The sequence below is a fragment of the Cynoglossus semilaevis genome, chromosome 2 (genome assembly GCF_000523025.1).
Source record: "Cynoglossus semilaevis isolate Cse_v1.0 chromosome 2, Cse_v1.0, whole genome shotgun sequence".
NCBI lineage: Eukaryota > Metazoa > Chordata > Actinopteri > Pleuronectiformes > Cynoglossidae > Cynoglossus > Cynoglossus semilaevis.
In genome coordinates, this window is record NC_024308.1 from 7,178,482 (window position 1) to 7,199,373 (window position 20,892).

A 20,892-nucleotide genomic window follows, 5' to 3' on the forward strand; every position below is an offset into this window, starting at 1 on the left:
ACGACAAGCCAAATAAAAAAAACAAACAAAAACACAGCAGCTATTTCAGTTGCTAAAACAGAGACACACACTGACATCTAATGAGCAACAAAGTCGCTCCACAAGTGGTCAAAAATAATTATTTTGTCCTCGTTCTCTGCTGACTTGTCGATATTTTGGGCTTTTTCTTTGACTAAATTTGTAACCCATTATTTAGACACATTTTCTACTGCATTTAACTCATCTAGTAAACAACAACAACACAGACTCTTCACTACAGACTTTTATTTTGAGACAACCAGATTCTGAGATAAACTGTGGTAAGCCACATAAAATGATAGTGCGGGCCACATTTGGTCCACGGGCCTTGAGTTTGACACGTGTAATAACTACTATATTTACTGCTTTTGGCCAAAATGCAGCAACTTTTTGGTCCTTTAAGGATCCATGACCTATAATTATAGAATCACTTCACTGTTTTACATTGGGTGTCACATATATCTGTACTGCTCCAGAGGTTAACGACCTGTGTTCCAACAGGTCATCCGTTACCTTGGAAACAGGTCAAAGTTTCAACAGTTCTGCTTTTCTTCTATTCACACAGCTCATCCACATGATACAGATTTTTCCCATCCATTCTCAAACCGTAGGCAGTTTGAGGATGGGTGACTTGCCCCAAGGACAAAGCGGCATGCAGAGTGTGGGCTGGGGCTGAGGCTGAAACCACCAATCTTTTAGTTAGAGGACAGTCTGCTCTACCTTCTGAGCTACTGCCTGCTGCTGCTCACTAATTAAAGATGTAAATCTTCCACCAGTGAAAATTATGTACCTACCTGACCACTGAGAGACTTTTTTTTCTCCTCTCAGACTGCATTCATTTTTCTTTCACAGGTGGAGAAAACTCCTCCCTGAGTACTTTTTTAAAACTAATTTAGTTTATTAGAACCAACATCCTGCGCAGTGACAATAACTCAGATGGGTAATATCACAACACCATAGTGTGGTTGTGATAAAACCGGATCATTCCGAGTGTTTTATACCGAGGATAAGATTAGCAGTAAAATCATATGCAGCACAGTGAATATAATGTTTGCTATAAGGGGTTTAACGGCGGCCCCTTGTGTCAGATTTACACCGGAGTTCAGCGGAGCTGTGATAGAGTGTGTGAGCTGATTTTTAAACAACAGCAACTTCCTGGCTTGTGGGAAGACTTGATAAGTTACCTATTTAAAGTCTATTATTAACATCACATTTACATTCCCGTCGATGCAGCAGCGCAGCCTTGTGTGAATGTGAAACGATGCATTTGTAAAACAAAGCAGTGGGATTAAATCTGCGGGCTGATGATTAAAGGTCCCTACCTGGATCCCTGATACAGTGAAATAAGGAATCTCAAAGTTGACTGTGATTGGTCGCCTCGCCTCCAGTTCATCGCTCTCCACGCTGGGCAGCCCAAAGTGTGCACGCATGATGTACTCCTTCCCACCCTGCGCACACACAAACAGACGTAAGAGGTAAGAGGAAAAGGTCACACACTTGTTCTCAAATCCTCTCAGATTGGACACTTTTATTTGTCTGAGTGTAATTAACACAAAGGACTGTGCTTTTTTTCCTCTAACTCCTGATGTCACATCAAGGTGAATCAGACATTCATTTACTCAGGCTATAAAAACATGAAGTTAATCAACAGCCTCCACCGACACCCAGCAACAGAGCTGTGGTTTGTACTGTGGTTTTACTGACAAAAACACAGGTTTTATGTTTGAATCTGTTTGTCTTCTTACTGCTTTATTTAACCTCTTAAAACCTGTGTGAGTGTGACGTCATGTCTGCCGTCTTTAAACCACTGAAAATACAGACGTGTTTTTCCCACTGCGGCCTGGTGCCAAATAACCTACGGGCCGGTACCGGTCCCCAGGCCGGGGTTTGAGGACCCCTGATTTAAATCACAAACCAACACACACACAGATACACATGCAGGTTATGTGTCTTTCTCTCAATCAATTATGATTTATTGTGAGCAATTACAATCACAATTAATCATGATTAGTCATGATTAATACAAAGCTACCATGTCATTACATCAGATGGAAATTTTCATCTGACGGCCCTGATGTGAAGTGATTGACTGAGAACATTGTCCCCAAACCACCGCCTGATGTTTGTTACCCTTGAAAGTCCATTAATTCTGGAAGGAATGGCTGTTACATCCCATAAGAAGGTATTGTTTTACATCATTAAAAGGTTGACGGTGACAGAAGGAGCTGTCGCACAAAGTCACACAGGAGCTGGATTACAGCAGATCAGCTCATCATTTTCTTTACTCCCTGGCTGACAGGCTGAAGGTGTAATGAATGACTGAGTAGATATTAGGAAACAACAGATGAAAGGAGGTGATTTGATGCTCTACAGGTTTTTCTTTTAAAGGCATTGACCTTTTCTTTTGAAGACCTTTTTATTTAGTGAAGGCAGAGACTGAGTCAGACCTTTGAAGGAACAGTAAAAGATGTATGGGCTGCTCCATGCATATGTGTGTGTGTTTGTGTGCGTCTACATGTGGTCATAGGGTTATACAGTCTGAACAAGTGTGTGTGTGTTTGTGTGTGTCCACATTTGGTCATAGGGTTATACAGTCTGAACAACACGTGCACCGTGTGAGTGGGCTTTGAGTGAAAGACTCAGGCTGAAGGTTTAAAAATAAGGAGATGAAAAGTATGTTTTTAAGTGTCCTTACAAATGTATAAAGTCAAGTGTGTGACGTTACAGTGAATGATGAACGGCTGCTTCCGAATTATAATCACAATGCTCTTCATTATTGACGCTGACACTGCTTCAAGCTGATTAAACAGTTACACAGGTTAAATGTTCAACAAGAGAGTAACAAATTAAATGTCAACTACTTTGTTATGATTAAGAAATTTGAATTTGTTGAAGGTTGGTGTTAAACCTTAACCTTACACATTATTTTGATGAAGAGGAGTTTCAAGGCTCTTCAAACTTTTTTATTAATTACATTTTTAGTCGTAGATATTTGGTTCTGAAGGGAAAATAATATATTTGACTTGATATATTTTGTTTTTTTAGAATTGCTAACAGATTACATAGATTATTATATTTCAAAATATATAAATTCCTAGTGTCCATAATGTGAGATTTGTTACATTTCACATTATTTAAATGAAGACACTAATTTAGACCAATGCTCAATCAGCTGTTTGGCCAAAGAGGTTCCAGTCTGAACAAAATGCACTTTAGATTTCTAAAATTTTGTGTATTATGATTCCACTATTTTTCTAGGAAATCAACAGGATTAATACTATAATATTAAGAGAACAATAACATTAAAAATCTATTTCTGTTGTGCTTCGTGTTCCATACTGACTGGGAAGGACTTGATGTTCCACTGCACCACATTCTTCTCAGGAACCCACTTGGCACTGCCCGTGCTGGTCTTGAACTTGGGTGAGTCAGCGTCGCTGGGCACTGGCACCATAATGGCCACATTGTTCGCTGTGGACCGACTTTTAAACTGACTGCGAGCCTGCGGAGGGCGACAGAGGGGCAGAGTTCAGACATCACCACAGACCTCAGAAGTAAAGAAATAATCTGTGGAGTGTGGATTCAAAGGGAGCGCGTCTTCATGATTATGCAGGCTGCATCCTTGCACTGTGTGGCTGTCACTGCACCAAACAGATGGCAGGGTGTAATCCGCCTGAAACGCGTGTGTCATAAATACTAAAGATGCTTCGGTGATGGCACTAGATGGGCGAGTGAGGGCTGAACAGGCTGTTACTGTATGTGAGGGTGTTTACGTTAGTGTGTCGCTCATCATTACCTTCACCTTGATCTCCACACGACTGTGAGAAAACTTCTCAATCACACTCTCGATCCATATGAGAGGCTTCACCTGCCAGAGGACAAGGTCACAGAGGTGAGAGTGGAGTCAGCACGTAAACACTGTAGCCCACCTGCACCGGGACACAGTGGGGGACGAAGTGCATATAGGACACGAGGACTTCTATGGCGACAGTCGCGTACTGTAGTACTACTTCATATATTCACTGTGACTGCTCTGCCATAAACTGCAACTACAGTACCTACAAATAATGATTTAAATAAAACTGTTGTTAAACTACGACTTTTATATCACCATTCAAAATGTTATAATAGCAAAATTTTATTACAAAATATATTATAATAATAAATGAGAGGAAATACTGCATTGTACATGAGCATCTAATTTTACCATATTAAACTGAAAAGGCTGAAAAAGGCAGAATATAAGAAAAATAATACAAAATATATTGACTGTGTTAAAAAATTCCCCATCGTCTGCAGCTAAACTAACATAAAGGAATACAATTATGGATGCATTTGCTAAAATAAATGACCAATCTAAGACCTTTGAACAGTAGTGTATATTTAAAGTGACTAAAACAGAAGACAGTGATGAGCAGAAAACACTCCTACAGCATCATCTAAAGGACAAAGTAGGAAAAACAAAGAATAAGTATAAGTATAAAGAATTAGTATAAGTAAAATACCGTATAATAAGGATTAAAAAATGTAGAGATGGTGCAAATAAAAAAAACTGTTGTAAATGTACAGACAGGCTAAAATATCAATAGAAATGGGTTTCCAGTTTGTGCAGGTGTGTGTCACACTCACTGCAGTGTTCAGGCGGTAGGACATCAGTTCACTCTCGCCATCAGGTGGGATGAAAGAAATGGTGCGGTCGTTCTCGAAACGTGACAGTCGCACACACTGATGAAACTTTACGTCTTCCAGCTCCACTGTCTTACTTTTTTCTCCTGAAACACACAGAAAAACAAGTAAGAAAAAAAACCCCAAAAAACCAAACCATTTTGTTTCATTTTGTTAATCACAGCTGCATGTCCAAGACTGAGGAGGTAACATTTTATATAATATTAATTAACTAAAAACCCTCAAGGTAATTAAGGTATTCATTTGTTTTCTTATGGGAAAACAAACACACACAGGAGCACATCAACGCTTTCTTGAAGCAACAACCAAGAAGGTCAAATGGGACGGAGTGTCAGAGCTTGGACTCAAGGGACTGGATAACAGAGAGAGAGAGAGAGAGAGAGAGAGAGATGTGTGTTTGTGTGTGTGTGTTCATGAGTGTGATGACACATTTCAGAGGACTTAAGATGCAGCAGAGTCCCGTGTGATTCACATTTTCACCCTCACTCTCTGACCTCTCAGAATAAAAGTCAAACATCGTCATATGTTGATGTTCGATGCTACTGCTGTTCATAGATTTCTATTTATAAGGAAACCATTTATGCCAGACAATATACAATTTAAACAAAAATGTTTCATTAGATACGTGAAAAACTCAAACTTACTCTGTAAATATAATAAATACATTCGAAATCGGATTTCATGTGACACCAGAATACAAGTTTTAAAGGTGTAATCATAAAAACGAACGATGTGGTTGCTTGAAAGGTGACGTTGACGCATTTTCGCCAGCAGAGGTCACCATTGTACGACTAATACAGCTTACCATTGGGGTCGTATCGTAGTATACATAGTGTACATATAGCTTTATATATATATTCTTATATATATATATATATAACTAATGTGACGATAGGAACAAAATTAAAGCGTTCAAACTAACAGCGAAGAGAGAAAAAAAATTGTTATTGTCTAAACTCTTGATGTGAGTGATTTTGATTCTTCCTCTGTGTTTGTTTATTTCTGATCTCATTTACTCTGCATGAGTTCTCCTGCGAGTTGAAAAATCCACAGCAGGGGAACTCCATCGACCTTCACCTTTAATCTACAGGACTGTAGCCTGGAGTGTGGATTAACTTGCAGGCAAAGAGACTAGTCTTTTTCAACTGGGGAACAAAAGTAGGAAGGTGGGAGGGAAGGAAATGAGATGAGGGGACGGGAAGGAAAGGAGGTGGAGAGTGCAGAAGGAAGAGCCTGAGGAGAGCGAGCAGTGGGATGTTGGGAAAGCTGAGAGAAAAGTGAAGATGAGCAAAGATGAAAGCAACGGTAAGTACAGGATTGTGGGAGTTAAGGGTGGAGACTGAGGCAGTAAACGTGGAGGAATAAAAGGTAAGTTCAAGGTGAGTAGTATTCAAAAAGTATAATACTGCAAAAAAAGGTGAAAGGTAGTGCAGGTAGATCCTGAGAAATGAAAGAAAATGTGAGCTCTATCAACTATAAAAAATGAGCATGTAAATTTGTATTTACATTTAAATTGTATCATGGCGTCAGATACTTCAAAGTCATAAAGTACACAATTTGTATTACATGAGTTATTTCCAGTTTATATAAAAAATAAATAACATTTTTGATTAACAGTAAGAATCTTGAAGCTAAATGTGTGACAAAACCAAAAATGTCCAAAATATGTTTTCCCCCATAAAACTATCAAATCAATAACAACATGGAACCTATGAAGTGAATGCTGATTTTTACAGTGCGCTTCAGTGAAATTACGCAGCTTTGTTCCACTAAGATCAGATCACCTGTGGACACCTTCATTACTTACTGCCTGTGATTTCAAACAGAACTTTGTCGTTGAGGCCCAGCCTGAGTTCAGGCATCCCTGACAGGACCACCTTCAGCTTGATGCTGCCCAGTATTTCACTGCGCAGGACGCTGCCTGTGGCGCTCACCTGTAGGAGGAGAGGCTAACGGTTAACTACAGTGATCTTCAACAAGACAGCCAAGATATCAGCCTGGATTATAATTCACACATCAACAGACTGATATATTTATGGAGGCTAAAGGGAAATAAAAAAAGGCTGAGCAGATATACATCAGACAACAATTGAGTGCTCTACGGTTGTTCAGACTTTTTAAATACTTAAATTGTATTTTCATATTTCTTCTGTTTTCTTACTTTTCTTGGAGTCTTTGTTCGACACCACAAAAGAAAATGTAAATTTTGTGCCAAATGTGCTAAATGTTGGAGAAGTTTAAGCCTTTGTAAATTATTCAGCACAAATGATAATTTTCTATAATTTTTAAACATTTTTTTTTCAATTATTCATCTTTTACTAGTTAATCTTGGAGTGGAGTTGGAACCAATCGCAGCAGTAATGTAAGAGGAAACGACAGACCGTGGACAAAACCACCAGCACAGAAGGACAGTGTCCTTGGGATCACATGGTCCTCACCAGCAGATTTACAGACTCAATGACGTCCATGAAAACCTCATTCTTTCTGTACTTGATGCCCTCTGATCGCCAGGACACGGCGTTGGTGACGGTGGCAGGGGGTCGAGGAGCTCCCACCTCCAGTTTATGGCCCTCCTGGGTGATGTACCTGAAGGAGACAGGGGCAGAGGTTGTTGTTTCTCTATGAAATGTCTCCAAAAACATCTGCAAAACAAGTACATGTTTGAAACCTCTCATTTGGAGAAACCCAGCAGGAAAACACAGAGGTGTTTTCGTCTTTCATTTTGAAACCAAAACCACTTGAACTGAGTTTTTTTGTTGTTAATAGTCTTTATTATTTACACCGCATTACTCAATGCAAATGAGCGTTAAGTAAATACATTAGAAAGATTTGTGTCGTGTGACGATTATTCATGGATGTAATTAGAAAAAGGAGACCCGGACAATTCAACTGACACTTAATCCACGGATCACAATGTGATTCAATGATGCATGTGATGACAGAAAGTCCCGTCTGTGTACATGTGTGTTAGAATGCAACCCATCCAACAGCTGCAGCACTGCACAAAACAGTTTTGTGCAGGTTTATATTTTTATTGTTTGGCTCTTTGGTTTGATGAGCAGGATGTTTACTTTGTTCCTGGGAAGCAGGGCAGATGGTGAGCGGTGTTTTTAGTTTAGTGGTTTTAAATCATGTTTTTACACAGAACAGCATCTGCACAGGTAAACCTGGAAGCTGAGAGCGATGACGGAGACAACAACACAGATATAACATGTACAGAACATCACAGTGGAGCCTCAGCCACGGCCCAACTAATTCAAATGTCAGTGCCCACACCATGCTTAACATTTGGGATGGGTTTTTAAACACTTCATCCACTTGGTCACTCAAGGCCAATGGGCTAAATCTGGCGGATCACCTAATTAGATTAGATTAGATTAGTGAACTACCTGTCATTGTAACACAGCACACCACTGCACACAACCAAATGTGACCTCTGCTGTTAACCCATCACCAAAGTCAACAGTGGGCAGCTTTAAGAACCTGGGGAGTGTGTGGGGACGGTGTCTTGCTCAGTGCACCTCAGTGGTAACTTGGCAGCTGGTGGACTCCAACCTGAAACCTTCCAGACCCAAGTCCGCTTCCTTAACCACTAAGCCACCACTGCCCAATTTTAATTTTATGTGGCCCACCATAACTCACCATGCATATGGTTGTCTTGAAAAAAGAAAAAATACAGGTATATATAACAATATATATTTTATATTTTTATAACAATAATATAAAACATTTTCTTAATTATTATTATTTTATATCATCAATATACTTGTTTATATCTATTTTTGATGGTAAGATTTGATGGGGGGGTTAATTTAATTAATTAATAGTATATTTTTGTGTGACTGGAAGAAACTTTTCCATGGTAAACAGACGTCCCACCATCCATTAATTACTGGAGAGGCTGCTGCTGCTGCATGGTAGTTATATCTAGTAGAGTGCAGGCAGAGCAGCAGGCTCCAGGGAAATGTGATGACTTGTTATGAGAATAGCGAGGAGCTGCACTTAGATAAACAACATGTAACGAGGCTGTTCCACAAACACCTGCCTCTCACCACGGTTTTACTTCTTCTACGTTAATGTTAAAGCTAACGCAGATACGAAGACCGAGTTTATTTCAAACCTTCGGTGAAGTTCTTGCCCTCAGTCGACAGAACCTCACTGTCCATTTGACAAATGCACGCTGGGCGTTGAACATTGTTCTCCAAGTTCCCTGATCTTATCGCCAAAGACTAGAGAACAAACACACATTGTTTTCTTTTTATTCAAATTTCCACTCCTGTGTCAACAAACAACCGTGATTCAGATTGACTGGCAGATTGAGGTGGAGTTACTTTTCCTCATCTTCTGCCAAGTTCTCCCACCCACAGAGACTTTAATGCACGTTGACACAAAACAGAGTCGGAGGAGAGGTGCAGAAAGATGAAAGGCAGCGACAAGCAGGTTTTGGGGACGGTGTTTGGTTTGTTTTGTTGCTCTGTTGTTTGTTCTGTCAGAATTAAAATACTTTTCCTCAGAAATGTTAATGAAAGGATGTAGAAAGTGGAGTTGGCAGCAAACAGACAGGCAGATTAGCATAACAGTCAAACACACACACACACACACACATGCATATGGATTCTCCTTGTGTGTTTTGTTCTGTCATCCACTCCCACACACACACAGAAACATTCACACATTTTCAACAGGTACATGTTGTTATAATGTTGGAGAAGGATGATTTTCTTGTGCTAAGGGCATGAGGGACAGTCAAATGAGAGAGAGAGAGAGAGAGAGAAGGGATATTTTTAAAATATTTTTGGCTAATGTAGAGATTCCATTAAGTGTCAAAAGAATCCTGTTAATTAACAGCACAAACACTTAGGCACAAAAGAGTTACCAGAAGAGAACAATTCCTTGAGGTAAGAAAAAAAGAAGCTTTTCACATGTCTCGGTAAGACTTGAACTTAACTCTAATTAAATGCAAAGCTCATCTAGGTGCAGAGCGAACTCAGGTTGTCATGGTGCTGCAGTCTTAGCAAAGAACGAATGTTGAGCCTCTTTCTGGGAGAAAATGTCTCTCAGAGTTGCCAAGTGGAGAGAAAAAGGTAAAAAAAAACAATGTGAATGTGTATGTGAAGACTGAGGACACAAATCACTGGTGTGGACCAGGAGCAGCAGTTCCACTTCACTTCACTGTCTGGAGCTGCACCACTGATTTAGGTCTTAATTAAAAACATTCTGTTTAAATGCAATCAGATATCACTGAATAAATGTGCATTTTCTTACAACCGTTTTACTCATAGATCTAAAGTCAAAGTGAAGTGAAGTTGATCAATCTGAAGTGAAAGTGAACTACTTGTCGCTGTGACAGCACTCAACGAAATGTGACCTCTGCATTTTACCCTTAACCAAAGTGAGGCGGCTTAAGTGCCCGGGGAGCAGTGTTCGGGGACAGTGCCATGCTCAGAGCACCAACACTGATGATGCATATGCTCACTCAGTGTTTCCCTCTGGTGGAGACTGTTTCACATTTGTCTTACTCTTGCAGGATCTGGCTGTCGGTCGTCTGAGGGAAGCCGAAGTCCATCACTTCGTCCATCAGCTCGTACACGGTCACAAAGTTGTCACGGATGCTCTCCTCCTCCAGCTCCTTAAAGTATTCCTTAAACACCTGCACACAGAAACACGGCCTCTGGTTTGTTCAGCGTCACTTCAGACTCTAATGGACTCTGACAGTGAACAGCACAAAGAGCAGGAGACACTTTTTAAACTTTAAATTCCTTTAAGTGAAAATGGTTAAAGCAATTGGTCTCTCTTGTTCAAAGGTCAGCTGACTCTGAGGACGTTTTCTTTAATTGTCTATTTCAGTGATTCTTAACTAACTTAGACCTCTAGTGCCACCTATAGAAAAACTGTAAAAACTGCATGGAAATGAAAGTAGGGGAAAGCAGTTAAAAGGTACTGTTTAATAAAGTATTTGGACAAATACCTGGATTATTTTATAAAGAAAGGAGTAGACGAGAGCAGCGTTGGCATTCTTCTTGGTCATCGCCACCACTGAAGAAAATGGTTAAGAACAAAAAAATCTGAATTTCAGCTGGAACAATGGGTAAAAGGTTCAAACGTCATTGCATAACAGATGCTGTGAATGTCTTAAACTGCAAGTTAGGAGAGGAATTTAACGAAATAAAAAAGACGGACTTCAATTCACCCGACTTCATGGAGAAAACAGGGCTAAAAAAAAAAAAAAAAAAGGCGTCGACAGCAGTGCGTGGAGAATGTCTTTTACACACGACTGCAATATCGTGCTTTTTATTAATAATGTGTGAGGAAGTTGAACAGACCCATCTCTCACAATAGAAAGAATATCACGCCGTGCATATCACATCACAGAGAATCTGTCTTGAATTTTTTAACTGCTGCTGACGCATGATGTGATAAAAGAGAAGCCCGGGAGTTGCCTGCAGCAGAGACGGAGGGAGAGAGTGGTATTGCATATAGTTTACATTTGTAAAAAAGAGGATATAAGTACAGGAGGACTTTCATCTCCACAACACCGATTAATGGTTGGAGGATTTTGACATAAGGTTGAACGTTGTAGAAGCTGTATAAAGATCAATCTGGTCACAGCAAAGGTTTCCATGTGACACCACTGAGACATGAGCTCAGAAGGATACAGTAGAGGTTGCTGTGTTTGATGAACAAAAAGTGCGCAGAGCCGTGGCACACCAGCGGAGACACCTCGGCGTCTTCCTCCCTCTTGTTCAGGATGGGCATGAAGTGGTCGATCTCGTTCATGTCCATGTCGCCCATGTAGTTGCGGCAGATCAGCACCTGGGAGCGAGATAGAAAGGACACCGTGTAAATGTCAGAGGATGGTATTTAGAGGTAGTGAACACACAGGTACCATCACTGAGGAGAAATCCTGCTTTTACATATAGAATTTTCTCTGCTGTCTTTAAATTAATTATGGATCTAATGCACATAAACCAGAGAAGAAGAACTGAGCGGCTGATCTTGTCTGAGTGAAAATAAGTAAATATTCTGAAGTGTTTGTGGTTTTTATCACTAGTTGCGGCGCTCCACTAAGAGAACATGTCAATAATCTACACATTCAGAGGAAAATTGAATAAGAGGTTATTCCACGTGATTGACAGTCAGATCATTACATCTTCTTCTTCTCAAGCCCTTAGCTCCTCTTGAGTGCATAGGCAGTTGACGCACTTTAATGGTCTCGAAGATGGGGGGGAAGGGGGTGCAGGGCAAAAATGTCACAATTACATCTAACTAACTATGATAGGGGGGGTGCAGGGTCACAATTACATCTAACTAACTATGATTAATTTTTATTTAGCTCTATAGAACCATAATCGATAAAAAGACTTTAACAGCAGTAAGACGATGAGTCAGTAGTTTTGTTTAATTCCAAACACAGAGCGCGGAAAAGATCAAAAGCTTTTACGCCACATGGCCTGAGGGGAGCTCCATCCCACACTGACACACAAAGACAGCCCTTCCCCTGCAGGAGGGGTCACACAGGAGCAGGTACAAAAGCAAGAGGAAGTAAAGGATGGGGAAAAAAGAAGTACCACAAACGTGGAGCCATTCAGTGAAGAAAGGCAACATGAACGGGCCACTGCTTTACTTCTGTCAGAATAGAAGAAAACCATGGAGGCAACGGGTCAAAGGTCAACAGCATCAGAGGATAAGAAACAGACACGTCTTTGTATCAGAACATGTCATTGAAATTTTTAGGGCTCCTGAGGGAAGGTCCACAGATTCACTTAGTCGTCCTGAACACAAAACTTTGTAGGTTAAACAGGTAATTTAGTATTTGGCCGGCGTACATCATGAATTAAATGGAACTAAAATTAAAATTGCACTTTATCAAACAGTACACAGTTTGCCGTTATGAAGCTTTTACTTAAACAATAAATCAAGCCCAGATAGACTGCCACCTCCATAATTTAAACAATAATAAATAAACCTCATGAAATATCTGTTGATTCACTCAGTTTATCCATGAGGACTTACAGGCTTTCTGAGCATTTAGCCCTAAAGCATCACTCACTAAAACAAACATCAGCATATGATTCATCCATTCATTTATTTATTTTTCCCTGTTTTTTCTTTGCAGTTGATGGTTGTGCAGAAAAATGTAAATAATGTCAAAATCAGGAGAAAATTATTTTGGTACAAAGTCACTGTCACATTTACATACAGATTTACTTTATAACATCTTAGTTACGCAATGTTTATCAGTTTATCAATGTTTACGCTTTTATATGTATTTATATATATTTATAGAGTTATAAAGAACAAGGTTTTCTTTATAACCCGACCAAAAAATGACATAGATTTCTTACTTCACTGTCAGTCACATTTTATGGGATGGGAGGCTTCTTATTGCTTCGATGTCACTCGTCATTGCCATAGGTAATGAAAAAAGATGACAATAAAAAAAAACACTAAATATTGGAATCCGAAGACAATTGAGGACACGCTGCCAAATTACACTAAATACACAGCACTGCAGAAAAGAGGAATAGAATATAGGAAATAACGTTACTTCAAAATGGGAATGTCATGCTTCCTCTTGTTTCCGTCTGCTCAGCTGAGTCATCTTTTACTGACATTTGATTATATATAGCATTTATATCACACCCATGGTTTGTTATTGGGACACACAATGCAATGGGTGTGTGGGTGAAATCAATAGGAGCCACTGCTGCTGACCTCTAAAGCCAGAGGCTCTCACTGCAGTGTGTGAACACAGTGTCTTAATGAAATGCAAAAAGGGAGAAAAAACATTAAAAGATAATCATAATAAGTTTCTGAACCAGCAGCACAAACAGCACCTCAAATGTCTGATTTTATTTTTTATTAAAGGATTGGACTGTGAGCCTTTCCTTTCTCAATTTGGAGAAATGGGCTCACAGAGGATGTCACTGACTGGACCCATTATCTACTACATCCACATAATCATGTCCACAGTCAGAGCACCTTATATTGAGACACAGCTACAGTTGCAGCTCATTGACACAACACTATGTGAATACATAGAAACAGAGGGATTCAAACAAATGAAGGTCTGTGTGTTTAGTAAACACTGGTATAGAAGCTGTGACTCCAAACTCGACAGACGTGTAAAGACATTTACTGTAGTATTTCAGCTAACAATGAAGTTTATTTTGACAGCATACTGGATACTTGATTATGGTCTGCAACAGGACTTGTGTTTTTACTACATTAACATAAAAACTCTGCAACTGCTTTACAGCACCCCCTACAGGGAAGGGAAAAATATATTATCAACTAATCTAATCATTATATTGACAATAGCAGCACAAACAAACTAAATGGTGTCTAGTTTAGATTTAAAAAAAGTCAAATAATAATAAACTACACCAATGATTTATGAAGTCGCACTTCAAAGTTCACAGTTTTGATCTTTGTAAACGTGAGTCAAATAATAATAAATTACAGCAATGATTTATGAAGTCGCACTTCACAGTTTTGATCTTTGTAAACGTGATCCAACATTCTATTCTTAATCTTCAACGTGAAGTTGAAGAGTGCACTGAGCAAATTACAATCACATTTATCAGAAATTTAAAGGGAAAGCAAAGATAGAACAGTTAACATCTCACAGTTTGTTCATTCCAATGACAAACTCAAATCACAGAGGTGTTACAATTTGTTTACCGAAACACACACCGAACACTCATTTTCTGTGAAAGTTAGATCTTTTTTTTAAAATCATAATATACCACTAGGGCACTGTGTGCTGTTGTGGTGACAGTAGTTATTGAGTCTATAAAGTCAGAGAAACGTCATCATTCATCAATTCACCTATGTAATCAATAGAACTACTCTGATTTCTTAAATATTGTAAATAGTAAACATACGGTGATCCTGAGTCATTGTGTTAAATGTGCAACTCTGTGTAAAAAAGCCTCAAGCTGTGTGTGCTTTCGTTTCTGTTTTCAACATTCTATTAAAATACAGGACGAATAAATAAAGTCACGCTGATTTTAAGAGCCTGACATTTTGGTCTAAAGCTAGTCTCAGCAGCCGTCACTGCACAGTCTGGTGCCCAGGAGTTACAATACGAGGGTGCAGGAGGTGGAAGAGGAGGAGGAGGAGCCAGGAGGCTTGGGGACAGAGTTTGCTTCTGCATTTGCTGTTTGTTTTTAAGTCAGAGTAAATTGTTTACATCTTCTCAGGCGTTCTATCGCCACAAGAACCCACTACATATACTGTATGTGTATAAAGAGCAATTATAGCCACAGGGAAAAAAAACAGAAGAACTTCCATCACCTTCACCTGCAAGTCTGCTGCAACACCAGCTTTAATTGAGGACATCAGAATTTATTTGCTCAGAACAGTAGGGAACTTTAGGTGAGGAATCACTGCCTTGCCCCAGGGCAGAGATTCACAGATACGGATGGGGGGACGGAGAGAAGATTAATCTGTACAATCACACATCTAGGCTGTGATCCTTGTGTCTAAGACTATTTCACCACTTCTGTCTCTTGCCTTGTTGAAATAAATTAAAACGACCAGGTTTATAAATAGGACAGGGAAACTCAGCCTCTTCTCTTAGTTCTTATCTGGGACTACCTTGAAAATGAGAAGCTAATCTCAAGAGATTTACCCTAATAAAACTGCTCCTACTGCACCGTACAGTATATAGTCTATCACTGGATGTATGTATATATATATATATATGTATATATACATACATACACACATATCCTCGACTTACGTTGCAGTTACGTTCCAATGGTGCGCCGTAACTCGATTTCCGCCATAGGTCGGAAATCGTGCACTGCACATAAGTACCTGTCACTCACCTACGCCAAGACATTTATGTATTTGCACTTCATGACAACAGAGTTAAGAAAAAAAACATCAAGTTAGAACATCATATTACATTTTAACATAATAAAAATATTTTTTTTAAATATCAACAGACACACAACTCACTGAGGAGGGCATTGCTATATAGCAGCCTCTGCAGGTAATGGTAGAGATTAAATATCAATATCCCAATTATTGAGGAACCTAAAGTTAAATATAAATATCAATGATATACTGCAAATATTTTAGTAATCAATCGATCAATGACACGGAAGTAGAATATATATATATATATATATATATATATATATATGTATGTATGTATGTATGTCTTTTTAAGATAAAAAGCAGTAGAGTAAGAACAAGGACAAGTTCTAGCAAAGCTTTACTCACACTTCAAACTGAGGGTAAATTTTTGGTAATATTCGTACATGACATTTGAGTTTTGTCTGCAAGTTGTAATAGTATGGATGGTCTTAAACGGGGATATAATGTAGGGCACATCACATACAATAACGAGTGCATGGCTGCACAAGAACAGTCCTCCTGTCTGTATGTACGTGTGTGTGCGTGTGTGTGCGTGTTTGTGTGCTGCCCTACACTCAAACATTCGTCAAACGAGTTCAGCCAGTCGAGCTGCCTCCGAGTTAAGTGACAGAGTGAGAGATTCTTTATCAGGAAATACTCGCCCAACACATGGCAGGAACTGTGTAAATTGTCTTCATTGTCCTAAAACTTAAATAGGGTGTTCTACTTTGACAGAATATTTTGTCAAAAACAAGTACTCTTTCTCTGCAGCAGGTGCTTCATCAACAACAAACGTCAACTTCCTCACTAACAAGTCGCTTCAAACTTACCTTTCCCTTCAGGTCGAGGATAAATATCGCCGACGCCGACATCTTGGTGCAGAAAATTCTCGAGCAAATACAGAAGTCTGGGTAAAATTTAGGTCCAAAGTAAGTTAAAGGTCATGTGTGAGCAGAAATATTCAAGACTCCTGTTGCCATCCTTCTCCCTCTCCTCTCCTCCATCCACTCCCTTCGGCTGCCGCTGCTGCCGCGTCTCTACTCCTCAAACTGCAACTCCCCCGGAGACTCTTCGTCAAGCCGCTTTGCTCTACAAAAAACATTTCCGGTGGAAAAAATAAAACATTTGCTTGCTTGAAAGACCTTGGCGACGCCTAGTGGTTAGGTTACACGTTACAACGATGATGTAAATCATAACAGTGATTTATTTTGGGGCACTGGGAACAAAGACAATATAAATGTTCATTGAAAAAAAAAATCAATAAAAAATATATTAACAGCTTGTAAAACAATATTCAACATATACTTCTAAATGTGTAAGCATGACATTTCTCAACAATAAAGCAAGATAGTAAGGAGATCATAACCTGCCCTAATTATCTTTAAAAAGCCATACATATAAATAATTGCATGACTAGCGTCCATCTACTGAATATACTGTAATATATATGAATATTTAAAAGTAAAAATAATTGGAATAATAACATTTTATTATTTATTTATTCATTTAACAGCCGGAAGAAGTTTCTCGGGTTTTTTTTTTTTTAATTGTGTTGGAGTTTTACTTTGAAGCTAGAATAGTCTTAGTTCCGTTTTTGCTCACTTGAACTTGATCTACTGCGTTTCCTGGTGTGAGCTCTTCAGCTTCACACAGACCTGTCAGACTGCTCTCGTCAGCTGCGTGGCCTCTGAGACTTCAGGCGTCTCCTACAGGAGCAGTGTCATAGTTACTCACTTACTGTTGGCTATTATAGCAATAAACTTACATTTTAACGCACAGATTTTGATCCTGTGACCAGAAAAAACCCAAAGGACATCAATTTTACTTTTACTAACCTTGACGCTGACAGTGCAGGGGTGTGTAAAAATAATCAAACACCAATCAATTCTGTTTAGTTTCAGCAAATACTTGCCGTCAATCACATTGTGCCACCCTGCACAAACAGTCAAGACTGTTGGTCACAGGTCAATTACAATATGGCAAACAAAAAGTCCAATGATCTCTGTTCTCTGCAGTTGAGATTAGCTATAATTAATCTGTGTTAATCTGATCCCCCGTGACCTAAATGTGTGAAAGACAAACCATGAACATTTTCATTTGAAGTTTTAGATGACCCCAGTTTTATACTTTTTAGAGTTTATTCATTTAACCTGTCCCCAAAATTAATTAAAAAATAACTTAAGTGAGGTCATATTGGATTCACACAAAGTTCCGCTACTGAACCTGTGTCTCATCATAAATAATTAAATGAATTTAACAGAAATAATAATGATTACGATATACTAATATGAATGTATGTTGATGAAAATTGAATTTCATCGTCCTATTTTGAAACTTACTGCAGTCAGTATATGAACACATTAAGAATCTCCAGTCTAAACAGTCAGGTGGGAGTGTATCTGGTGATCAGGCTGAGATCTTCAGTTCAGGCGATGGAAAATTCAATCTCGTCCATTTCCTCCTCTGTGTCCTCCTCGGAGCTTTCTGCTACCCTTATTTTCTCCATGGTTGGGATGTAGTTGTCTTCGATGAAGCCGTCGTCGTCTTCTTCAATGACTGGAGTGATGGAGTGAGGGTTCCATCCGTGTGTGTCGGTTGAGGAAAACTCCACCTGGTGGTCTGAAAGTAATACAAAGGATTAATAAAATACACACATGACCATCAGGCAGCGACCGCACTGATCCAACAGACCTCACTGACTGTGCTCTATAGTCTAGATCAGGCATGGGTAAACTAAGGCCTGGGGGCCGGATGCGACCCGTTCAACTTTTTAATCCAGCCCGCCAAACTTTTCTAAATTATAACACAAGTTTATGTAGTGCAGTCATCTGACAAACAAAACCAAATAGGAACATGGTTGAAAGAACACACCTGATGGTCCACACTGGCTGACGTTGTCGGCTTCTCGCAGCCGTGTGTGGCTGTAGCTGGCCAGGTAATGTCGAACCACCTGACATTTAGCCAGGAGTGCTATGATGACTGAGATGGAGATGGCTGAGACCAGGACGGCCACCAAGAACTCCCACTTGTGGTTAGTAATGCTAGTCTTGATTGTGTCTGCAAAAGACAAAAGGATGAATTACTTCTAAGACTGTGAGAACTAAACAGTACCAACTGAAATAAAACCTCTAGAACTGAGACCAGAACTGGGCATTTGTATGGCTGGCAGGCAACTTTCCAGACCTCTGACTATCTGTGACCAGTCCGTATGAGTTAAAATAACGACCAACTACTACACCTATCAATCTGTGATAGGTGCAAAAATAGAGCTGCCATGCTTGGTTTTTGAAGCAACCAACTTTGGTTTTGTTTCTAAATTCAAGTCCGAGCAGTGCAACAATGCAACTTCACTTAAATGTGTCAGCAAATGTGTGAAGGACGACCTTAAAAAATGAAACAAATAAAATATCTGTATATATATATATACGGTATATATATAAATAGACCGATGAATATATATTTCTATCAAATACGTACCATTCTGTGCTGCGAGTGTTGTAAAGTCACTGAAGGAGACGTTTGTTGGCGCTGCCATCTGGCTTCAATTCTTCCAAAAACAATGGATTCACATCCCATAAACATTTTGCAGTCTTAACATCAAATCATCAAATATCTTCCTGCTTCCCTTTTCTTTCTTTTTTTTTGCAATATCTGTTAACTGTGTTTGAAACCATAAACAATGGATTCACATCCCATAAACATGCACGTCTGGGAAAGACCAGCTTTGTTAAGCGCTCCTCCTGCCCTTAGATCCAGCAGACTCTTGGAACTCCTGTTATTGTTATATTTTTTTCAGCAAATAAAACATGAAGTTCATCAGAGTGAAATGCTGCAAGGATGACATTTGCCCAGAGGAGGGAGGTGTAGGATATTTCTGTTGACCTGGTGTCAGGTTGGTGTTCACAGCTCCACCAGGGGGCGCGGTTGGATGATACTGTAGGTCTCCCGTCTTCGGAAACAAGTGGAATCTGGAGGCGTTACTCATGAAGACGCCTCTGAATCCAAGAAACGACGGCCTGGAGTCAGATAAACAAGTGAAACGTATTAAAACAACACTGGCTCACAGAGTCCTCTGACAGTCAAGAACACAGACACACACACACACATACAACCAAAAAAAAAAAAAAGTCTACCTACTATGTACTATATACCACAAACAGGAAGCAGCACATACAGCAGGACTTTCCTCTGTAGGTGTGACATTAACAGTGAGGAGTGTGAATGTCCTGGTTCTGGTTTCCAGGGAAGTGAAAGAAAGATGACAACGATTACAATTTTGATGTAATTAATCCCAGGTTAGCTGTGCAATCAATTACGGGATTTACGATTTGTTTTTGTAATTTATCATGATTAATCAAGATTTTTTCAACATTTCATTTTTCTTTAATGTTAGGTTTTAATTAATTCATTAAGGTCCAGGGGAAAAACAGATACATTTAGATTTTTTCCCCCCAGGTTTTTCAAAACCTGTAAATACAAACGAATTGATCATATTTTTTTAAAATCTCAAACTGTACGCTCGACGTCCACTCACATCTGACCAGACCCTGGATTTACTGTATATGCTGATGCAACATTTTCACAACGTCAATAGTTCATTGATTCACATAATGCAAATACAAAGACATCACTCGCGTTAATGTTTGAAAGACGGAGTGTATTATGGTCCAGGACAGGTTCCCACATATTAACCTGTACATGGTTGATTGACTGTCTGTGTTTTGATATAAACCTGGTCCATGTCATCTGGTACTGTATGTGTCTCGTTGACATGTCTTGCCTGGGCCTGAGCTGTTTGTTTTTTTCATTGTGAGATTCTGCAGGCCATGATATCAGAGAACATGAGTCACCCTTTCAAGAAACAAAAAAAAGCTGCAGTTGCTGCACTGCTGTTTTACCTGAGCTCTGAGCTCTGTTTGTGCAGCGCTACTTTGCATCTATTGGTGTTTTTACATGTCTGAAAGCATGCATAGGAGCAGCTATATTTGCATGTGTGTCTGCACAACACAATGCAGGGGTTGTGTTGAACATTAAATGTGAGTTTATGTCTTAACAGTTGAGGGTAAAACATCACGTGAATCCAGTTTTGCATCATATTTTGGTGAAAGTTAAAGCAACAATGTGCTGATAAAAGAAAAATGCATCTGAACTCTGCAATCCACAATGTGCATTTGGTTCCTATCAAAAATATACTTGACAAAACAAATATCTCGCTCTTTCATCGGCAGTCAAAACGATTGCAGATGAGGATTCTTCACAGAGACGTCCTTCACATGACCCTCACCCCAACCATCTACGGAGCAGCATGAAAACCTCCCT

General features: G+C 39.4%; 2 protein-coding genes across 3 annotated transcripts in view; both read right to left on the minus strand.

The window, feature by feature from the left end:
- The window catches only part of ap1m3 (adaptor related protein complex 1 subunit mu 3), a 20,462-nt gene extending 3,877 nt beyond the window's left edge, over positions 1 to 16,585 (minus strand). The window contains exons 1-10 of the mRNA XM_008334042.3: positions 16,404 to 16,585; positions 11,361 to 11,517; positions 10,673 to 10,740; positions 10,224 to 10,354; positions 7,143 to 7,290; positions 6,512 to 6,638; positions 4,648 to 4,790; positions 3,815 to 3,886; positions 3,362 to 3,520; positions 1,206 to 1,466 (exon numbers count right to left, since the gene is read on the minus strand). Coding sequence (XP_008332264.2) covers positions 1,206 to 1,466; positions 3,362 to 3,520; positions 3,815 to 3,886; positions 4,648 to 4,790; positions 6,512 to 6,638; positions 7,143 to 7,290; positions 10,224 to 10,354; positions 10,673 to 10,740; positions 11,361 to 11,517; positions 16,404 to 16,445 — 1,308 coding nt within the window. The 5' untranslated portion in view covers positions 16,446 to 16,585. The remainder of the gene's footprint in view (positions 1 to 1,205; positions 1,467 to 3,361; positions 3,521 to 3,814; positions 3,887 to 4,647; positions 4,791 to 6,511; positions 6,639 to 7,142; positions 7,291 to 10,223; positions 10,355 to 10,672; positions 10,741 to 11,360; positions 11,518 to 16,403) is intronic.
- Positions 16,586 to 17,085: 500 nt separating this feature from the next.
- c2h1orf210 (chromosome 2 C1orf210 homolog) overlaps positions 17,086 to 20,892 on the minus strand; it is a 5,039-nt gene continuing 1,232 nt past the window's right edge. Inside the window, exons 2-6 of one of the 2 annotated variants that reach the window (XM_008334054.3) lie at positions 19,456 to 19,589; positions 19,276 to 19,345; positions 19,051 to 19,155; positions 18,445 to 18,630; positions 17,086 to 18,192 (exon numbers count right to left, since the gene is read on the minus strand). In XM_008334054.3, the coding sequence (XP_008332276.1) occupies positions 17,999 to 18,192; positions 18,445 to 18,630; positions 19,051 to 19,108 (438 nt within the window). In that variant the 5' untranslated portion in view covers positions 19,109 to 19,155; positions 19,276 to 19,345; positions 19,456 to 19,589 and the 3' untranslated portion in view covers positions 17,086 to 17,998. Of the gene's footprint in view, positions 18,193 to 18,444; positions 18,631 to 19,050; positions 19,346 to 19,455; positions 19,590 to 20,892 lie in introns of both variants that reach the window. The other variant, XM_025065669.1, reaches the window with a different exon arrangement.